General features: G+C 45.2%; 1 protein-coding gene across 1 annotated transcript in view; it reads left to right on the top strand.

The window, feature by feature from the left end:
- LOC121005356 (hexokinase HKDC1-like) overlaps positions 1 to 20651 on the top strand; it is a 48335-nt gene that overhangs the window by 17533 nt on the left and 10151 nt on the right. The window contains exons 7-12 of the mRNA XM_040438046.1: positions 99 to 282; positions 1713 to 1868; positions 1952 to 2185; positions 4614 to 4918; positions 5792 to 5940; positions 6814 to 6933. Coding sequence (XP_040293980.1) covers positions 99 to 282; positions 1713 to 1868; positions 1952 to 2185; positions 4614 to 4918; positions 5792 to 5940; positions 6814 to 6933 — 1148 coding nt within the window. The remainder of the gene's footprint in view (positions 1 to 98; positions 283 to 1712; positions 1869 to 1951; positions 2186 to 4613; positions 4919 to 5791; positions 5941 to 6813; positions 6934 to 20651) is intronic.

Here is a 20651-nt window from a genome sequence, read left to right as displayed (position 1 = left end):
TATAACCTGAGTCACCCTGGCTTGAAACTGGTAATGACTGTATATTAGGAAGTCAATAACCTGTATATGACTGGCATATCTGTCTTCCCGCTGTGTAGGGAGCGGTACAAATGCCTGTTACATGGAGAATCTGAGTAACATTGACCTGGTGGAAGGGGATGAAGGGCGGATGTGCATTAATACAGAGTGGGGAGCTTTTGGAGATGACGGTGCCTTAGATGACATCAGAACAGGTTTTGATAATGAAATAGATTTAGGATCAGTGAACCCTGGCAAGCAATTGTAAGTATATTTTATATTCATGAGAACAATAATTTAATTTACAATAAGAGATTAAAGACATATAACATGTACAAGTCATGCTTCTGTACCAGGTCCCATAGGCAAAGCGGTCTGCCACCTTGAAAGGATCGTGTATCCTTACTGTCTACAATTCTCATTCATAAACACTTCCTTAGTCCAAAATGTCTTCTGCCAGGATAGAATTTGGGACAGCAGTCAGAGATGGATGAGGATATATCCTCTTGTTCTTTACTTATATACTGTAACAATGCTTTGAAGTTGATGGCTTATCCTTTGGTGGGGATGCCAGGAGTAGGACTACCACCCAAATTATATTTATAACCTAGAACATAGTCTTCACAATCTTACATTTTTTTAGGTGCCTGGTATGCCTCAGTAGCTAGCGGGGCGGACTTGGCATTTCTAAAGATATCTGAAGGCCAAAGAGATTTTTTGTATCACAAAATACAATATTACTGTACTATCCTGTACCACATATGAAAGACTTATACAGCAGCTATTATCACACATGATCAGCTTGGATACAGCAACTCATGAGATAGTATCACATATGATAGTATGAGATGCAGTCAGACTGTATCACACATGACAGGATTAGATACAGCAGCTCATCAGACAGTTTCACATATGACATATTTAGGTACAGCAACTTTGCAGACAGTATCAAGCATAATGGGATTAGATACAGCGGCTCATCAGACAGCTTCACATATGACAGGATTAGGTACAGCGGCTCAGCATACAGTACAAGTGATACAGTCTGCTGAGCCACTGTACCTATGCCTATCATGTGTGATACTCTATCACACTTGATAGGATTGATGTAACAGGACATGGTTAAGCATAACACGTGTCTTAACTGTATATACACATACAGCAAAGTCTGTAGTCGCAGGTTACCTTGCTGACTCCCATGCTTGGCCATGCAGAGTCTAAGGCTACTTTCACATTTGGTGCGGATCCGTCTTGGATCTGCACAGACGTATCCGCACCGATAATGCAAACGCTTGTATCCGTTCATAACGGATCCATTTGCATTATTCATTCAAAAAAAAGTCTAAGTCGGGGACGGATCCGTTTTCAATTGCACCATATATAGCTTTATCCTATGCCCTCCTCCCCAGTGAAGTAAGTGTGATACTCTGTTATTACTTAATAGAGATATCTGCTATTACTCAATAGAGAATATTTGAGTTTATGTGGTGACCCCTGGGTATTATCAGGAATCCTGAGATACTCCAATTTTCACCTATTTTTTAAGGACAGTCTAAATTTTATTTAATCAATTTGCTGACAGGTGTATTAACTTCTTAGAGTCTGACATCTGTCATTTATAGGATTTTGAATATTAGTTTGATTGTTTATAAAAAAATAAAAAAAAACATCACTGTGTCTTGTTTTTATGATAGATTTGAGAAGATGATCAGTGGCTTGTACATGGGAGAACTCGTCCGACTCATTCTGTTAAAGATGGCAAAGAAAGGTCTTCTGTTCGGTGGCAAGGTCTCTAATGCTCTCCGTACCAAGGGAAAGATAGAAACAAGTCAAGTGGCCTCCATGGAAAAGTAAGGATGGATTCACATATGAATTTACTACACATATAGAAACGATTCCTGTGTATACTTCTGTTATTGGTTTTCTATTGCAGATATAATGAAGGGCTATATAACACTAGACAAATATTACTTGACCTTGGGATGGAACCGTCAGAAGATGACTGCATTGCTGTCCAGCATGTCGCCACTATAGTATCATTCCGATCGGCCAACTTGTGTGCAGCTGCCCTGGCTGCCATCCTGACACGACTTCGTGAAAACAAGAAGTTGGATAGGATGAGGATAACTGTTGGAATGGATGGCACAGTTTATAGAACACATCCCCAGTAAGTAGCTAATCATATATGGTGGAATGGACACCGCAACTAGCAGTAGATCCTTTAAAGAGGTTGTCCAGGATGGAAAAAACATGGCTGCTTTCTTCCAGAAACAGGCTCACATCTGTCCATGGTATTGCAATTCCATTCCATTGAAGTGAGTGAATTGGAGCTGCAATGCAACATAAAAACTGTGGACAGGTGTGGCACTGTTTAAAAAAAAAAGAAGAAGTCAGCATTGTGTAATGGTCAGTAGGTGTAGAACCACTGTGTCAACCAACCAGTTTGACTTTGAGCTAAACCTAAGGGTGTTATTATGGTATTCACCCTTTAACCCCTGGGAGTCAGACCCATGGGAGTCAGAGACACTGATGCAAAGCACTGACGGAACAGCCAAACACTTAGTCAGTAACAGGCCAAGGTCAGGGTGGTCAGAGTGTGTGTGAATCCAAGAAATAAGTTAGTTCAGGCGACAGAAGGTCAGAATCCAGGAATAAGGCAGAAGTCAGTACACAGGCAGACTAATGAAACACAACAGCTTTGCAGGGACTAGCACACTAGATACACCTATTTCTCAGGCAGAGAAAGAGACAAAGAGCACCTTCAAGTTTTTGTCATGTTCTTTGAACCATTCCTGAACAATTTTTGCAGTAGGGCAGAGCACATTATTCTGTAGAAAGAAGCTATTAGGGAATATTGTTGCCATGTAGGGGTCTGGTCTGCAACAATGATTAAGTTAGTGTGGCCTGTCAAAGTAACATTCACATGGATGCCAGGACCTACAGTTTCCCAGCAGAACGTTGCCCAGACCTTCACATTGTCTCTGCAAGGCTACATATCTCTTACCCAGGTAAGCACTTAATACAAGCACCATCCCCATGATGCAAAAGAAAACATTTTGTGAACCCAGGTAACCATCTTCCAGGTAGTTCAACTCTGATGCTCATGTACTCATTGTTGGTGCTTTCAGTATTAGACAGGGGTCTGCATGGGCAGTCTGACTAGTCTGCCTTGTTCACCGGTTGTGCTTGTTTGGACCACTTTGAGTTAAGAACCAATGCATACTGGAAACACCCTACAAGACCTTCTGCTTTGTAAGTTTTCTGGCCCTGTTGACTTGACATCAAAATTTGGTCCTTAGCAAAGTCACTCAGACCTGAAAGGCCCTATTACACTGCACGATTTTGGGCCAATTACTGGGAGTACAAACTTTTATTCCCAATAATACAAACTGAAAAGAATGGCGTGGTATTAAACAAGCAGGAAGTGCTCAAACCCACATGCGGTTGTGCATATATATAGGGGAGCAAATCCTGCATTTGTGGCCCGTTGCTAATGACGATCCCCAGCAAAAATGCATACAGTGGAGGATGCCCGCAGCGAACCACCAGTACCACAATAGACATCCTACACAAGATAGCAATTATGTGGATGTGATAATCAATATAGCAATATAACAAAATAATAGCAAAGACCGGTGCACTCTGCGGTCTTACTAAACCCTCAAACTGATTTTAAAATTGAGAGATTAGCCAACTTACTTAACCCTCAAACTGATTTTAAAATTGAGAGATTAGCCAACATATCCCAATAATAGGCTTGTATAAACGATCAGCTGATGAGCAAGCAAATGCTCATTCATCAGCTGATCTGCATCTTTCACTAAGATAAAAGATGCCCAATTATCGGCAGCAAATGTGTAAGGGATGTTCTGCTGATAATGAATAGACCAAAATGAGAAAGGAACGACTCACGATTCAGTATGCATCGGCCTGTGTAATCAGGTTGGTACAAACGAGCGTGTTATCCTCCAACCGCCATCGCACTGCCCAATGATCGGGCAGTGTAATACCACCCTTCTTTCCCCCTTTCCTGCTTCCAACACATCAAATTCCAGAAATGACTTTTTGCACTTTCTGCCTAATATATCCTCGCCCCTGACAAGGTGCCATTGTCACCAGATAATCAGTGTTATTCACTTCATCTGTCAGTAGTTTAATGTTATGATTAATTGGTGTATATCATAATAAATACACTGTAAAAGTCTGATAATCCAGAACTTCCCGGAGCAGTAAGTCATGTCTATTAGTCTTTAGTTACAGAACTCTGTACTCTTATTAAGTAGAAAGGCTATATTCCCTTGTCAAATGTTTGTTAGAATCTCAGATTTTGACTCATAGGGAGCCACTTCCAAGAGGTGGCACTCGCTAGATGGTTCTCTTCCTTGTTAGACACCTTTTTGCATATTTGTTTCCCATGGAGCATTGCCAAAAAGTCTCCATATAGGACTGGTCTCTTTAAGGAGATTAAGCAAGTATCCAAGGAAAAGACTCCAGATCATTCATGACATTGATTTCTTGAAAAGATAATGTAGGAAAGATAGGTATTGTTCAAATGTCCTTTGACCTTTACTTTATCAGAATCATTTCTTTTTTAGGTATGCTAAACGACTACACAAGGTTGTAAGGAGACTGGTTCCTAATTGTGATGTGCGATTCCTTCTCTCAGAAAGCGGCAGTGGTAAAGGAGCGGCTATGGTAACAGCCGTGGCTTGTAGGTTGTTCTCCCAACACAAGCAGATTGATGAGGTTCTAGATCTGCTTCATATTTCAGATGAGAAACTTGCAGATATTAAATTAAGGATGATCACAGAGTTAAAATATGGACTTAAGAAAGAAACTCATGACTCCGCAACTGTGAAAATGTTACCAACTTATGTTTATGGAACACCAGATGGGACAGGTACTTTGTGTTTTAATCTTTTTGATGGACTAGACACATTGGGGCAGATTGTTACTATTGCAATACATTTAGACAGCCTAAATCTAGAGCAGTCAGGCAGAACATGTGACAAATGTATCACTTTGTAACCTCTTGATTGGCATATTTTCCACCAGGGTTGGACTGGCGAACCAAAGTTCCAGAGGATCCTCCAATGGACCCAATCTCTGAATCCATAGTGGGCCCTAAAGGTCTATTTGGAGATGCCTTTGGAGCTAATCATTTGACACTTGGATCTATTTCTTAGATTCAAAAGCTTTTAGACTGTTGTTGATAAAGGGGTTGAGCCCTGAAAATAATTTCCTGTGGTGAGGCCAAGTAACCCTAGTCTGATCATGCTTTCCAATTTAAATTATTTTTTCCTCTGAACCACAACCCTTTATAGGCAATATCTGTTAAGGTTCAGCAGTGTCTAAAATACATAATAAATCTGGAGCAAGGCATGTACACCAAATTGACCCAGAATTTTGTTGCATTTAACTTAGTAAATCCACCGTATTTTGTAACTGATGAAAACCAATCAGATTCTACACCTCATATTTGAAAGGTCTTTTGGAAAATGAAAGCGCCACCCTGATTGATTGCCGCAGGCAAGACCTCCACTTTTACTTTCAACAAGTTTTAAAGGGAGGGAGCTATATAAATCTGTATGCAGATAGTACAGTCTTGTAATGGTTGCAGGTAGTAGCAGAAGATTCGGGGCTCTATATAAGAAAATCATCTCATCCATTAGAAAGGCATAGTACAATTCCTCCTCCTGGGTAGTGTTAGAGACTAAAGTCAATCTATACATAATATAGGTTGATCATCTAAAATTTCCAATCTGTATTGTAGAGCATGGAAAATTTCTAGCTCTGGACTTAGGAGGAACAAATTTTCGGGTTTTGCTAGTCAAAATCAGGAGTGGGAGAAGACGTTATGTAAGGATGTACAACAAGATCTTTGCTATCCCACTAGAAATAATGCAAGGCACTGGGGAAGAGGTAAGTGTTCACATGGCAACAGCATGTCCCATACTAAAATTATCTCAAAATCTGTAATATAAGGTAGAGAATGGAATATTGGAGGTGACTGTATATTTTAGGTTTTAAATGTTTAAAAAGGTCAGTTAATACCCAAGGTTGATGTAACAAGGGCTGGCCTTAGTTTGGATGTTGACGTGTGCAGAAGCTTCTGTAGATACACCCTAGGCAAGGTGCTGAATCTCCTTAAATAGACCAGTCCTGTATGGAGATTTATTGGCAAATCTCCATGGGAAACAAATATGCAAAGAGGTACGTATCTCCCAAGGAAGAGAACTATCTCGCCAGTGCCACCTCTTGGAACTGACTCCCTATGAGTAAAAATCCAACTTTACAACAAACCTTGGGATTTGACAAGGGAATATAGCCAAGCCAGATACGTGTCAATGGATGGATCGGCTATATTGCCTTGTCAAATCCCGTGGCTTGTTGGAAAGTTGGATTTTGACTCATAGAGAGTCACTTCCAAGAGGTGGTGCTGGCAATATGGTTCTCTTCCTTGGGAGATACCTCTTTTTGTAGATGCCCCCTCTTAGATATACCATACAGTGCCCAAATAACAATAGTACAGTACCTGCAAACATTGTCATAAGTGTTCAAAAGGCAGTGCCAGACAGTTGATTAAATGACACCCAACAAAGCAAGGAATGAATCATGTGCAGTTGCCTTTCTATAGATTCAGAAACCAAGTGTGGAACTGAGGTACTAGCTCCAGGTACCCCGATAATCTGGCACAATGACATCAGTAGTGTAACGGCACAGGTGGAACACCCCTTAGGCCAGCCCTGAATGTAATGGATGCCTTACTATGTCTTTCATCCTATTGTATTCCAGCTGTTTGACCACATTGTGGAATGTATCGCAGAATTCCTAGACTACATGGGAATTAAAGGTGCCCCACTGCCCCTGGGATTTACATTTTCCTTCCCATGTAAACAAGATCGTATTGACAAGGTATGGTTATCTAGTTTTGTCTTACATGTTCTATTACTTACCTGTTGGTACTATGGTGCTGTAGTAGCATTAGGAAGGTCATGGTATTGCTAGAACTTGGTACTAAACCTTATAACTGTAAGTAACACTAGGGCAGTGGCATAGCATGTGTGTGGTGGGTGTAGTTGCCCCGGGTGCCAAACTGCAAGGGAGCCGCTGTGACACTGTTACAGACAATGCTATTCATTCAGTCGCATGTTGTGCACTGCACACAGACTGGCTCAGGCCTGCAGCCCAAAGGAGCAACGGATGCGCATGCACTGATTAGTCATCAGAGGACATGCCAGACTGTCTCGTAGGCTGTGCCTCCTCAAGGCCTAAACCAGACTGTGCATTGCGCCAGTCTACAGTCTCTGAGTGGCTTAATGAGATGTTGCATCACAGTGTACTCCCTCAGGCTGTCGCTCCCTGGGGATTGGTGCAGTGAAAAGATGGTGCATAAAAGAACAAAAGTCTCTCTTTACTAAATGCAAAGCCTAAGTTGTAGTACATCCAGCAGTTGTTTGTACAAAGTGCAATTTCATTTCCCAGATGATGAGATATGGTGGCAGCAGTTGGCACTATGAATACACTAACCAGAAGTATTTCTCTCCTGATTCTCTTGCTAATAGAAATAAGTTGGAACTTGTGAGTATAGGTGTGCACTTGTGAAATGCAGGCTTGTGAGTTTTCCTGTCCTGAACTGTGGTGATGGGTGTCTTAACATGTTTCTCCTCACTTGCAGTGGAGTCTGTATAACTATAGTGCTGATCACTCTGCTAATTGTAAAAGCTTTAGCTTGCAGAATATCTGTGGCCTGGGACCATGCAATCTCCCTGGATTAGTGGTCCTCACAGAAGGAAAAGCTGGATTTCTAGTCCCTAAGGCCCTTGGAGCAGGAGCAGATGGACATGCTTCCTCACTCCAGGCTTGCCAAGCTAACTCCTCCTCCTTACAGGAATTCGGGCAAGCCCACTCCTATCAAGGGGGGCGGAGTGGAATGGAGGGGTTAGTTCCATTCCCAGTGCCACCCATAAGCATTATGCTGGTGTAACAGTGCATAGAATGTAAAATAAATTACAAACATTACATTACAAACACAAACTTTACTGCATGAGTACTGCTCAGTGGCCTTGCAGTAAGTTTTTTTTTTTTGTTTCAGGGGGAATTTTAGGGAGTGGAGTGTGGTGGGGGAGCTAAATATGGATTGAGACTCACCTCATAATGGAGGATTATTACTGTGGGGGCTTAACTGGTATCTGCACAGCAGGCCCATGGGAATTTTACTCGGGTATGCCACTGCACTAGGGTAAGTTTAATCACGATACTAAATATTTAATAGGTAACATAGTCATATAGTATATAAGGCGGAAAAAAGACATCTGTCGATCCAGTTCGGCCTGTTATCCTGCAAGTTGATCCAGAGGAAAGCAAAAAAAAAAACCTGTGGGGTAGAAGCCAATTTTCTCCACTTAAGGGGAAAAAAATTCCTTCCCGACTCCAATCAGGCAATCAGAATAACTCCCTGGATCAACAACTCAGCTGTAGTAGCTATAGCCTGTAATATTATTACACTCCAGAAATACATCCAGGCCCCTCTTGAACTCTTTTAGTGAACTCACCATCACCACCTCCTCAGGCAGAGAGTTCCATAGTCTCACTGCTCTTACCGTAAAGAATCCTTTTCTATGTTTGTGTGCAAACCTTTTTTCCTCTAGACGCAGAGTATGCCCCCTTGTCACAGTCACAGTCCTGGGGATAAATAGATGATGGGAGAGATCTCTGTACTGACCCCTGATAAATTTATACATAGTGTGGGGATTCGCTCTGGTAGACAGGGTGGGCGGACGCAGTACAGATGCAAATGACCATTTCTTAAATCAAACTTCCGTGTTTATTCACACATAAAGCAAAAACAAAACGTCACTTTGCAGTCTTGGTGTTAGTTCACACACAATGGAAAGTCCACATAGCAAAAATCACCTTGTTGGCAGTTCTGCCTTCAGCAGTCCATAGGAGGCTTTTAGGGGGTCCGTTTCCCTTGTCAGACTGAGGTAATCCTCCTCACCTGGCAGTGCTGGCTGTTTTTTAGGCCTGGCAAAACCCGGCCTGGAACATGGGGAGTAGTCACCCACCCAGCACTTTGACTACTCCCAGTAAGAGCTGCCCCGGATCAGCTATACAGCCATACTAAGTATTAAGGTGTCAAACAGCAACTGCTGCTGACACATAAAAACCGTCTCTTACTCCACCGAGGCCAGGAACCTTGGTTACACGTACCTATCATCCACGATGATTCCATGTACCTTCTTACATACTTCCCCCCTTTGTTAAACACTGAGGGGGTGAACACATGCCATACAGTATACTCAGGACAGGGCATCCGCGTTTCCCTGAAACCGGCCTGCCCTGTGTTCTACAGAGAACTTAAAGTTTTGTAAGGACAGGAACCACCTGGTGACTGGGCATTTCTCTCTTTGGCCTGGCTCATCCACTTGAGAGGGGAGTGGTCAGTCACCAGGCAGAATGTTATCCCCAACAAATAATAGCGGAGAGACTCGAGTGCCCACTTGATAGCCAGGCACTCTCTCTCCACTACTCTACCTGTTCTCGGCTGGGATGAGTTTGCGGCTTAGGAAGACAGCGGGATGCTCCTCCCCGTTGACTTCCTGAGACAGTACAGCACCAAGGCCTACTTCGGAGGCGTCTGTCTGCACTATGAATTCCCGCTTGAAGTCGGGCGTCACCAAAACCGGGGACCCACACAGGGCCGACTTCAAAGCGGAGAAAGCCTCTTCCGCCCAGTCATTCCAGTGAACCATCATTGACTTGCATCCCTTCAATAACCCTGTCAATGGCGCGGCTACAGTAGCAAAGTGGGGAATAAATCTCATGTAATAGCCTATCATACCTAGGAATGACTTTGCTTGTTTAGTGGTGACAGGTCAGGGCCAATTTCTTATCGCCTCTATTTTGTTTACTTGGGGTTTGATCACTCCGCGCCCAATGACATACCCCAGGTATTTAGTCTCCTCTAACCCTATCGCACATTTTTTTGGGTTAGCGGTTAGTCCCGCCTTCTGAAGGGAGTCCACTACAGCCTGCACTTTGGGTAGGTGACTTTACCAATTGGTACTGTGGATGACAGTATCGTCCAGGTAAGCCGAAGTGTACCGACGATGTGGACGCAGCACGATGTCCATAAGCCGATGAAAAGTGGCGGGGGCACCATACAGACCAAAGCGTAGCACCATATACTGATACAGCCTTTCAGATGTGATGAAGGCAGTTTTCTACTTGGCAGCCTCCGTTAAGGGCACCTGCCAGTACCCTTTCGTGAGGTCTAAAACAGAAAAATACCGGGCTTGTCCTAACCTCTCGATAAGCTCATTCACCCGGGGCATGGGATAGGCATAGAATTTGGAAATCTCGCTCAGTTTACGAAAATCATTACAGAACCAAAGTGTCCCGTCCGGCTTAAGTATTAGCACTATAGGACTGGCCCACTCACTTTTAGACTCCTCAATGACATCTAGCCTCAGCATCATCTGCATCTGAGGCTCAGTGAAAATGTCATGCCGAATTGCGGAAGTGCGTCCAGGGAGATCCGAAAACACATCCGTGTTCCGGCTAATAAACCTCCTGGCCTCCTGAGCCTGCTTAGAGGAGAGGCTGTCAGCAATTTTCACTGTGGCAGCCACTTCCCTTGCTTCAGACAGAGGGGCCTAAACCGCTTCCCCTAGAAAACCTGGCCATGGGCTGTCTTCAGTACAGGTTTCCCTATCTTTCCACGGTTTGAGTAGATTCATGTGGTACACCTGCTCCGGCTTTCGCCTCCCTGGCTGGTGTACCTTGTAATTTACCTCTCCAATTTTTTCAAGTACAGTATCTCGTAGGGCCCCTGCCACCTGTCCAGGAACTTACTGTCCACGGTCGACACCAGAACCAAAACCCGATTATCCGGGTTAAAGATCCGGACCCGAGCCTGCCGATTATAGAGCCGACTCTGGGCTCGCTGAGCGGCCTCCATATGCTCCCTGACAAGAGGCAAAATGGTCTCTATCCGCTGTTGCATCTTAGTAACATACTCAAGGACACTTCTATGCGGAGTGGGTTGCTGTTCCCACGCCTCTTTGGCTACGTCCAACAAACCGCAAGGATGTCTGCCATATAGCAATTCGAAGAGCGAGAACCCAGTATAGGCCTGGGGCACCTCTCGCACAGCGAACATGAGATAGGGCAGAGGAAGGTCCCAGTCCTTCCCATCTTTAGACACCACCCTTTTTAACATGGTTTTTAATGTTTTATTAAACCTTTCAACCAGACCGTCTGTTTGCGGATGTAAAACGGACGTCCATAACTGTTTGATATGCAGCAACTTACAGAGCTCCCTCATGACCTTAGACATAAAAGGGGTCCCCTGGTCAGTCAGAACCTCTTTAGGTAGCCCCACTCGGGAAAACATTTCCATTAGCTCCTTAGCTATCAGTTTAACCGATGTATGTTGCAGTGGCACCGCCTCTGGGTACCGAGTGGCGTAATCTAGGATGACCAGGATGTGTTGGTGTCCTTTAGTGGTACTGGGCCTACGAAGTCCATTGCGATTCACTCAAACGGTACCTCGATGATCGGGAGAGGTACCAACGGATTGCGAAAAAGTTGCTGGGGGCTAGTTGCCTGGCAGCTCGGGCAAGACTTACAGAATTCGTCCACCTCTCTAAACACACTGGGCCAGTAAAACCATTGTAGTATCCGGTCCTGTGTTTTCTGCATTCCCAGATGCCCCCTGAGAACATCTTGGTGGGCTAACTCTAACACAAGTTTGCGATAAGCCTGGGGCACCACCAACTGTTCAATATATTCACCCCGCAGTTAGTTTACCCGATACAACATATCCTGATGAACCACAAAACGTGGAAACACGACTCTGCCCCTGGTTGTTGTGGTAGGGTTGGGTCTCGGTGTTGTGCAGTACCAAAATTATCCCCAGAGACATTAAGGTCAGCCAGCTCAGACCCCGGTGGCAAGTCCTCTACATCTCCCACCATTACATTCAGTGGGGTTGTCCCCCCCTCTTCCACCGAAGTGGCTGTCATCCCTACTGCTGGCCCTTCGGCCTCGGGTTCCCAGGGTTCTGGTCTCCCCCTGGAGCCAGGCCACTCTGCTGGGGTTACCCCTGTCTCATAGGTATCAGTCACTCTCGTAGCAGGCCACAGTGCCGGGAAGTCTCTCCCTATTATAGGTTCATCGTGTAAATTTGTGGCAACCTGCTGGCCCCTGTGGTTAGAGACACCAGGGCGGTGGTATAGTCTCTTAAATCTCCATGGATGCACATGACCCCGACTTTCCGGCCAGTATACTCTGTGGACCGTACCAGAAGAAGCCTTACTTGGGACACCAGACTCCCTGTCTCCAGCAGATCCTCCACTGGAGTGTGTCCCACTTCCACCCGGCACAAGTGGTTTAGAGTTTCTGGGGTACCTGCTGCACACAGCTTCCTGGCATATAACGACTGACGGTAGCCATAGTTGGTATCCATGGGTTCCACCTGATGTGGACAGTCAGCTCTTACATGGCCAGGCTTCTGACATTGCCAGCAGACTATCGGAGCCAGGTTCGTAGGGGGTACATCCCGGGTGGGTTTGGTTGGTACAAGTCGCCGGGTCTGGGATGGAGATTTATGGGGTTTGACTGCCCCCCTCCCAAAATAACCCGTCGTAAGATTCTTAGTAGCCTCGTAGCGCTCCACCAGGTCCATAATTTCCAGGGCATTGCCAGGAGACACCTGGCTGATCCAGAGCTGGAGAGGGGGTGGCAGAGCCCTCCAGAACATATCAGCCAATAGTCTATCCAGCATAGCCGTGGGACTCAGCACATCAGGCTGTAGCCACTTTTGCAAGAGGTGGAATAAGTCATAATACTGGGGTCTCGCAGGCTCCGCCGGCTTAAACCCCCACTGATGTACCCGCTGGGCCCAGACCAACACATTCACCCCCAGTCTTGCCAAAATCTCACCCTTTACTTTTTGGTAGTCGGCCACTTGATCGTCCGGCAAGTCGAAATACACTTGCTGGGAATCGGATGCCAGGAACGGAGCGAGGACCTCAGCCCACTGGTCTCGGGGTAGCTTCTCCCTGATGGCCACTTTCTCGTACATAGCCAGGTAGGTTTCGATGTCGTCTGCGGGGGTCATCTTAGGAATCGCGGCACGGACTGCTTTCCGGGCATCGTGGACGTTCGGGGTTGCTCCTGCTGTCTGCAAAGCCATCACATGTTGTAGCAACAACTGGTTAGTCTCCTGCTGCTGCTTATTAGCCTCGCGTTGCTGCAGGTTTGTCTCTCGCTGCTGCAGATTAGCCTCAATGAGGGCCTTCACAACAGCCTCCATTTTGTCGTGGGGCACTGGTTGTAATACAGCTAGTTTAATGTACAACATATAACCGTGCCTGGAAAAATGCAGCCAGCCTCACTGCTCTTGCCTGCATCCTCCACCAATTGTGGGGATTCACTCTGGTAGACAGGGTGGGCGGACGCAGTACAGAGGAAAATACCAGTTCTTAAATCAAACTTCCTTGTTTATTCACACATAAAGCAAAAACAAAACGTCACTTGGTGTTAGTTCACACACTATGGAAAGTCCAGATAGCAAAAATCACCTTGTTGGCAGTTCTGCCTCCAGCAGTCCATAGCAGGCTTTTAGGGGGCCCGTTTCCCTTACAGACTGGTCTCAGCCCTCCAGCACGGCACAAGCCACAGATCCCAGCACACACACCTCCTGAGCTCCACTTTCAGACTGAGGTAATCCTCCTCACCTGGCAGTGCTGACTGTTTTTTAGGCCTGGCAAAACCCGGCCTGGAACATGGGGAATAGTCACCCACGCAGCACTGTGTCACTAATCCCAGTTAGAGCTGTCCTGGATCAGCTATACAGCCATACCAAGTATTAAGGTGTCAAACAGCAACTGCTGCTGACACAAAAAAACCTTCTCTAACTCCACTGAGGCCAGGAACCTCGGTGACACGTACCTATCATCCATGATGATTCCTTGTACCTTCTTACAATAGTAATTATATCTCCCCTCAGTCGTCTTTTTTCTAAAGTGAATAACCCTAATGCTGATAATCTTTCAGGGTACTGTAGTCCCCTGACTAGTGATTTGTAAAGCGGTAGGACTATGTTGTCATCACTGGCTTTTATGCCCCTTTTGATGCAACCCATTATCTTATTGGCCTTGGCAGCAGCTGCCTGACACTGTTTTTTACAGCTTAATTTGCTGTTCACTAAAATTCCTAGGTCCTTTTCCATGTCAGTGTTACCCAGTGTTTTACCATTTAGTATAGACGGTATATTTGTATTATTTCTTCCTATGTGCATAACCTTACATTTATCAGTGTTAAACCTCATCTGCCACTTCTCTGCCCAAGCGTCTAATCTATCCAGATCCCTCTGTAGCAGGTAGTTTCTCTTTTCATAGTCAACTTAGCTTACCTGTCGTATGTGTCACAGAGACACGCAACCTCTAAAAGATTGGGGACCTCTGGTGTAGACTTTGAGTCTCAATCAGTAGGTTGTCAGGTGCCCACTTTACATTCTCCATGTCAGCCATGCAACCCTCCAATATATCCGTGCATACTTTGCCATCAGTAATGATTCAGTCAATTGAAGATGATTACTGCATGACACAAATCCATTTTACCAACCCAGGTTCTGCAAGGTACCCTGTGAGTCCATAAGGCATGTAACGTTAAAAGTTGGTGTCTAAGTATAGTGCTTGTAATGTTATATAAGGATTCTGCTTCCTTTTAACAGAAAGCAGGTAAATAATAAGTACAACTCTCCTCCATATGTGTAGTCTGAATATATATATATATATACACTCACCTAAAGAATTATTAGGAACACCTGTTCTATTTCTCATTAATGCAATTATCTAGTCAACCAATCACATGGCAGTTGCTTCAATGCATTTAGGGGTGTGGTCCTGGTCAAGACAATCTCCTGAACTCCAAACTGAATGTCAGAATGGGAAAGAAAGGTGATTTAAGCAATTTTGAGCGTGGCATGGTTGTTGGTTCCAGACGGGCCGGTCTGAGTATTTCACAATCTGCTCAGTTACTGGGATTTTCACGCACAACTTTACAAATAATGGTGTGAAAAGGGAGAAACATCCAGTATGCGGCAGTCCTGTGGGCAAAAATGCCTTGTGGATGCTAGAGGTCAGAGGAGAATGGGCCGACTGATTCAAGCTGATAGAAGAGCAACGTTGACTGAAATAACCACTCGTTACAACCGAGGTATGCAGCAAAGCATTTGTGAAGCCACAACACGCACAACCTTGAGGTGGATGGGCTACAACAGCAGAAGACCCTACCGGGTACCACTCATCTCCACTACAAATAGGAAAAAGAGGCTACAATTTGCACGAGCTCACCAAAATTGGACTGTTGAAGACTGGAAAAATGAGTCTGATGAGTCTCGATTTCTGTTGAGACATTCAAATGGTAGAGTCCGAATTTGGTGTAAACAGAATGAGAACATGTATCCATCCTCTGATGGCTACTTCCAGCAGGATAATGCACCATGTCACAAAGCTCGAATCATTTCAAATTGGTTTCTTGAACATGACAATGAGTTCACTGTACTAAAATGGCCCCCACAATCACTAGATCTCAACCCAATAGAGCATCTTTGGGATGTGGTGGAACGGGAGCTTCGTGCCCTGGATGTGCATCCCTCAAATCTCCATCAACTGCAAGATGCTATCCTATCAATATGGGCCAACATTTCTAAGGAATGCTATCAGCACCTTGTTGAATCAATGCCACGTAGAATTAAGGCAGTTCTGAAGGCAAAAGGGGGTCCAACACCGTATTAGTATAGTGTTCCTAATAATTCTTTAGGTGGGTGTATATACAGTGTATATATATATAAATATATATATATATTGTAGCGGGATTAGCTCACGGGACCGCCGTCTCCTGGGATAGACGGGCGCTATAGGCACATAAAACACAGTCCAGTCCAAGCAAGTATGGTGCAACTGGCCTCAGCCAGTTTTATTGACTTTTGCAGAAAAAGAATTAAACAAAACAGTTCAAAACAAATGAAATACCTGGCCGTCTGGCCACTACTTCTAGACAGGTAGTAGTCCCTAACTACATGAAACTGAGCCTTGTGCCCAGCTCCATCAACAAAACACACTGTTGTTTTTACTCACACATAAGGGTTCTTCCCAGGAGCAGAGAGATCAGCTAGTGAGCTGTTTGCCCTTTTATAGCACACTCAGGTTGCAAGGTGATTAGCCACAGTTACACTGAATACCTGGAGTGGCTAATTGGAGCAGGGACCCACCCAACTCTCCCTGCTCCAAGCAGCCAGGCCCTTCTAACCAGGTTTTTAACAAAACCCTTGCAAAGAGAAAACCTAGTTTTCCTTGCTGTCAATTCCCTGGCTGCTTTTTAGAACGTATAGGACAGGAACCTAGGTGAAATGTAGACTCCTTCCACCACTTTCCCCCTGGTCCTGTCACATATCCTCCCCCCCTGTTTCGACCTTGGGGTAGGAACACTCTGTGCCCTTAAACAGTACATCCTGGACAGGGCATCTGCGTTTCCAAGCTGACGCCCGGGCCTATGTTCAACTGTAAAACTATAATCTTGAAGAGACATGAACCATCGGGTCACTCGCCTGTTTTTCTCACGGTTTTGGCACATCCATTTAAGGGGGGCATGGTCAGTTACCAGTTTGAATGTTCTCCCTACCAAATAATACCTGAGAGCTTCTATGGCCCACTTAACTGCCAAACACTCCTTTTCTACAATGGAGTATTTCTTTTCATGTTCATTTAACTTTTTACTCAGGTATACTACAGGATGCTCTTCCCCAGCCCTTACTTGCGACAACACAGCCCCTATACCAACATCCGAGGCATCTGTTTGCACAATGAACTCCTTTTTAAAATCTGGTGTGACTAACACTGGGTGGGCACATAGAGCCTGCTTCAGGTTCTGAAAGGCCTGTTCCGCTTCCGTGGTCCATTTGACCATGGTTGAATCCTTCCCTTTTGTAAGGTCTGTTAAAGGGCTCGCAATGCTGGCAAAATTTTCAATAAAACGCCTATAATAACCAGTTAAACCTAGGAATGCTCTGACTTGTTTTTTGTTCAAAGGCCTTGGCCAGCTCTGGATGGCTTCCACTTTGTTTATTTGAGGTTCTATAACTCCTCGCCCAATCATGTACCCCAAGTACTTTGCCTCTTCTTGCCCAATGGCACATTTTTTTGGATTCGCTGTTAACCCTGCTTCCCTAATAGAATTCAGGACGGCTTCTACCCTGGGTAGATGACTTTCCCAATCCGTGCTATGGATTATCACATCATCTAAATAGGCAGCTGCGTATCTACGATGTGGTCTTAAAATTTTGTCCATCATCCTCTGAAATGTGGCCGGGGCCCCATGCAAACCAAAGGGAAGGACTACATACTGAAAATGGCCATCAGGGACACTAAAAGCAGTTTTTTCTTTGGCCCCCTCGGTCAACGGTACTTGCCAGTAACCTTTTGTAAGATCTAATGTGGTAAAGAACCTAGCATTACCAAGCCTATCAATCAGCTCATCCACTCGAGGCATTGGGTAAGCATCAAACTTTGAGACAGTGTTCAGTTTCCTGAAGTCATTACAGAAACGTATGGTGCCATCAGGTTTGGGAACCAAGACTATAGGACTAGACCAGTCACTATGGGACTCCTCTATAACCCCTAACTGAAGCATTGTTTGGACTTCTTGGGAGACAGCTTTACGTCTAGCCTCAGGTATTCTATAAGGCTTTTGGTTGACTCTGACCCCTGGTTCGGTTACAATATCATGTTCAATTATATCTGTTCGACCAGGTAGCTCAGAAAATACATCTTTATTTTTTATTACAAACTCCTTTGCCTCTTGGGTTTGAGATCCTGACAAAGTGTCTGCAATTTTTACCTCTGGTATCTCAAAGCTACATTCCTTTTTCCCACTGCTGTAAGCTGCTAACACCTCTCGGTCCTTCCAGGGTTTGATTAGGTTCACATGATAAATTTGGTAGGGCTTACGTCTACCTGGTTGGTGAACCCGGTAATTCACCTCTCCGACCTTCTCAACTATTTCATAAGGTCCTTGCCATTTGGCCAAAAATTTACTTTCTACTGTGGGGACAAGGATTAATACCCTATCCCCAGGGTTGAAGTTTCTTACTTTAGCCGACCTGTTGTAAACCCGGGACTGACTCTCCTGGGCCTGCAGCAAGTGTTCTTTTACAATGGGCATTACTTTTCCAATCCTTTCCTGCATTTGGGACAAGTGTTCAATCACACTTTTGTAGGGTGTAGCCTCACTCTCCCAGGTCTCTTTGGCAATATCCAAAAGACCCCGAGGGTGCCGACCATACACTAGCTCGAACGGAGAAAATCCGGTAGATGCTTGAGGCACCTCCCGTACAGAAAACATAAGATATGGTAAAAGACAATCCCAGTCTTTCCCATCCTGTGCCACCACTTTTCTGAGCATCCCTTTTAAGGTTTTGTTGAACCTTTCAACTAATCCATCCGTTTGGGGATGATAAACTGAGGTACGCAAGTGAGTTATTTTCAACAGTTTACACAACTCTTTTGTAACCTTTGACATAAAGGGTGTCCCCTGGTCAGTGAGTACTTCTTTAGGTATGCCCACTCTAGTAAACATCTGGAACAACTCCTTGGCTATCACTTTTGCAGAGGTTTTCCTTAGAGGTATTGCTTCAGGATAGCGGGTAGCATAATCAAGGACAACCAAAATGTATTGGTGACCTCTGGCAGACTTAACAAGAGGTCCCACCAAATCCATTGCAATCCTCTCAAAGGGAGTTTCAATAATCGGGAGTGGTACTAACGGACTCCTAAAGGTCGCTACCGGGTTGTGTAATTGACACTCTGGGCATGAATCACAGTATTCTTTTATCTCTTTATGTACCCCGGGCCAATAAAACCTCTGCAAAATCCGGTCTTTGGTTTTTTCATAGGCCAAGTGCCCTCCTAGCACATGTGAATGGGCTAGATCCATCACCTTTTGGCGATGCGATTTTGGGACCACAAGTTGCTCCACAACCTGCCCATTTTGCTCATCAACTCTATATAAGAGTTCATTCTCTATAGAAAAATGGGGAAATATTTTCTCTACCCCAGTATCTTGAGGTACCCCATTGACTACTTTCACACTTTGCCATGCGTGGGTTAATGTTGGGTCCCTGAGTTGAGTTGTCCCAAAGTTATCATTGGAGACTGGCAAGTCAGGGAGACCAATTTCCGGGACATCATCAGTATCACCTGCAAGCACTGCTAAGGGAAAATTCTCGGTTTCACTCTGGGTCACCCCTACTGTTTGCACATTTTCAGTCTCAGCCAGGGGAATGGGATCTAGAGCAGACCCACTTAAACACTTATCAAGCATATTCCACATTTTCCAAAACAGAGGAAAATCACACCCCACAATGACAGTATGCAACAGACTGTTTACAACCCCCACTTCATGGGTTACTTTCCCGCACGGGGTTTCAAAAGAGACTATAGCAGTGGGGTACTCTTTTGTATCCCCATGTATGCAGATGACCCCCATCTGTCTCTTTTGCAGCTTCCTAGTGTCCACCAGGCTGCCATGCACAAGAGTCACTAGACTACCAGAGTCCAACAGAGCTTGAACTGAGTGTCCTTCAATCACCAAGCTGCAAGTTTGTCGCTCCATATCTGGGGTCGGCAAGGCAGAGTAGGCAGGTCCCGCAAACAATGACCTCCTCCGCCCACTGTCACACTCCATAGGCTCAGCCAAAGGACAGTTGGCAGCCACGTGGCCCAGTCCTTGACATCGCCAGCAAACAATGTTTTTGAACGCCCAAGGCTGTCTAGGGCTAACTGGCTTAAGAGGTCTGGCTAATAGGTCGGTCTCAGTTCCTACTTTACGGCCCTCCCTCGCCCCCTTTAGATTAGGAACAGTCTTACCGCGATCAGTAGACTTCTGGCTCCCTGGGGCCGGCCAAGTAGGAGAGAGGTCTTGGAGATACTCCTCGGTGTTCAGATACCGCTCCACTAGGGCGACGAGCTGATCCACATCCCTGGGGTCCGCTTGTCCCACACAGCGCTGTATCCGAACTGGTAGAGCACAAACAAACCGGTCCAGGACCACTCTTTCTACCACCTGAGTGGCTGTAGATACCTCTGGCTGTAGCCATTTTTTAGCCAGGTGAAAAAGATCATACATTTGCGACCTCGCTGGTTTATCCAATTGGAAAGTCCAGTTGTGCACTCGCTGGGCTCTGACCGCAGATGTTACACCCAAGCGAGCGAGAATTTCTGCTTTCAGTTTTGGGTACTGTCTGGCATCCTGCTCACTCAAATCATAGTAGGCTTTCTGTGGCTCCCCACTCAGGAAAGGAGCAAGGGTGTCTACCCACTGTTCGGCTGGGAGTTTCTCTCTTTCAGCGGCTCTTTCAAAAATGGTGAGGTAGGTCTCCACATCATCCCCTGCTACCATTTTTTGAAGGGAAGCTTGCACTCTCCTCCCCACAGAGATGGATTCCTCCTGGACATGGGGCCTTTCAGCCAGCACCGCTATCTGCTCCACCAGACTTTTATTAAGCGATTGCTGTTCTCTGAAACCAGCTTGCGTAGTCTCCATGAACAACCGATTGGTTTCCT

Source organism: Bufo bufo, chromosome 6 (assembly GCF_905171765.1).
Source record: "Bufo bufo chromosome 6, aBufBuf1.1, whole genome shotgun sequence".
Classification (NCBI taxonomy): domain Eukaryota; kingdom Metazoa; phylum Chordata; class Amphibia; order Anura; family Bufonidae; genus Bufo; species Bufo bufo.
Note: the sequence above shows the minus strand (reverse complement) of the source record. Positions and strands in the feature narration are given on the sequence as shown.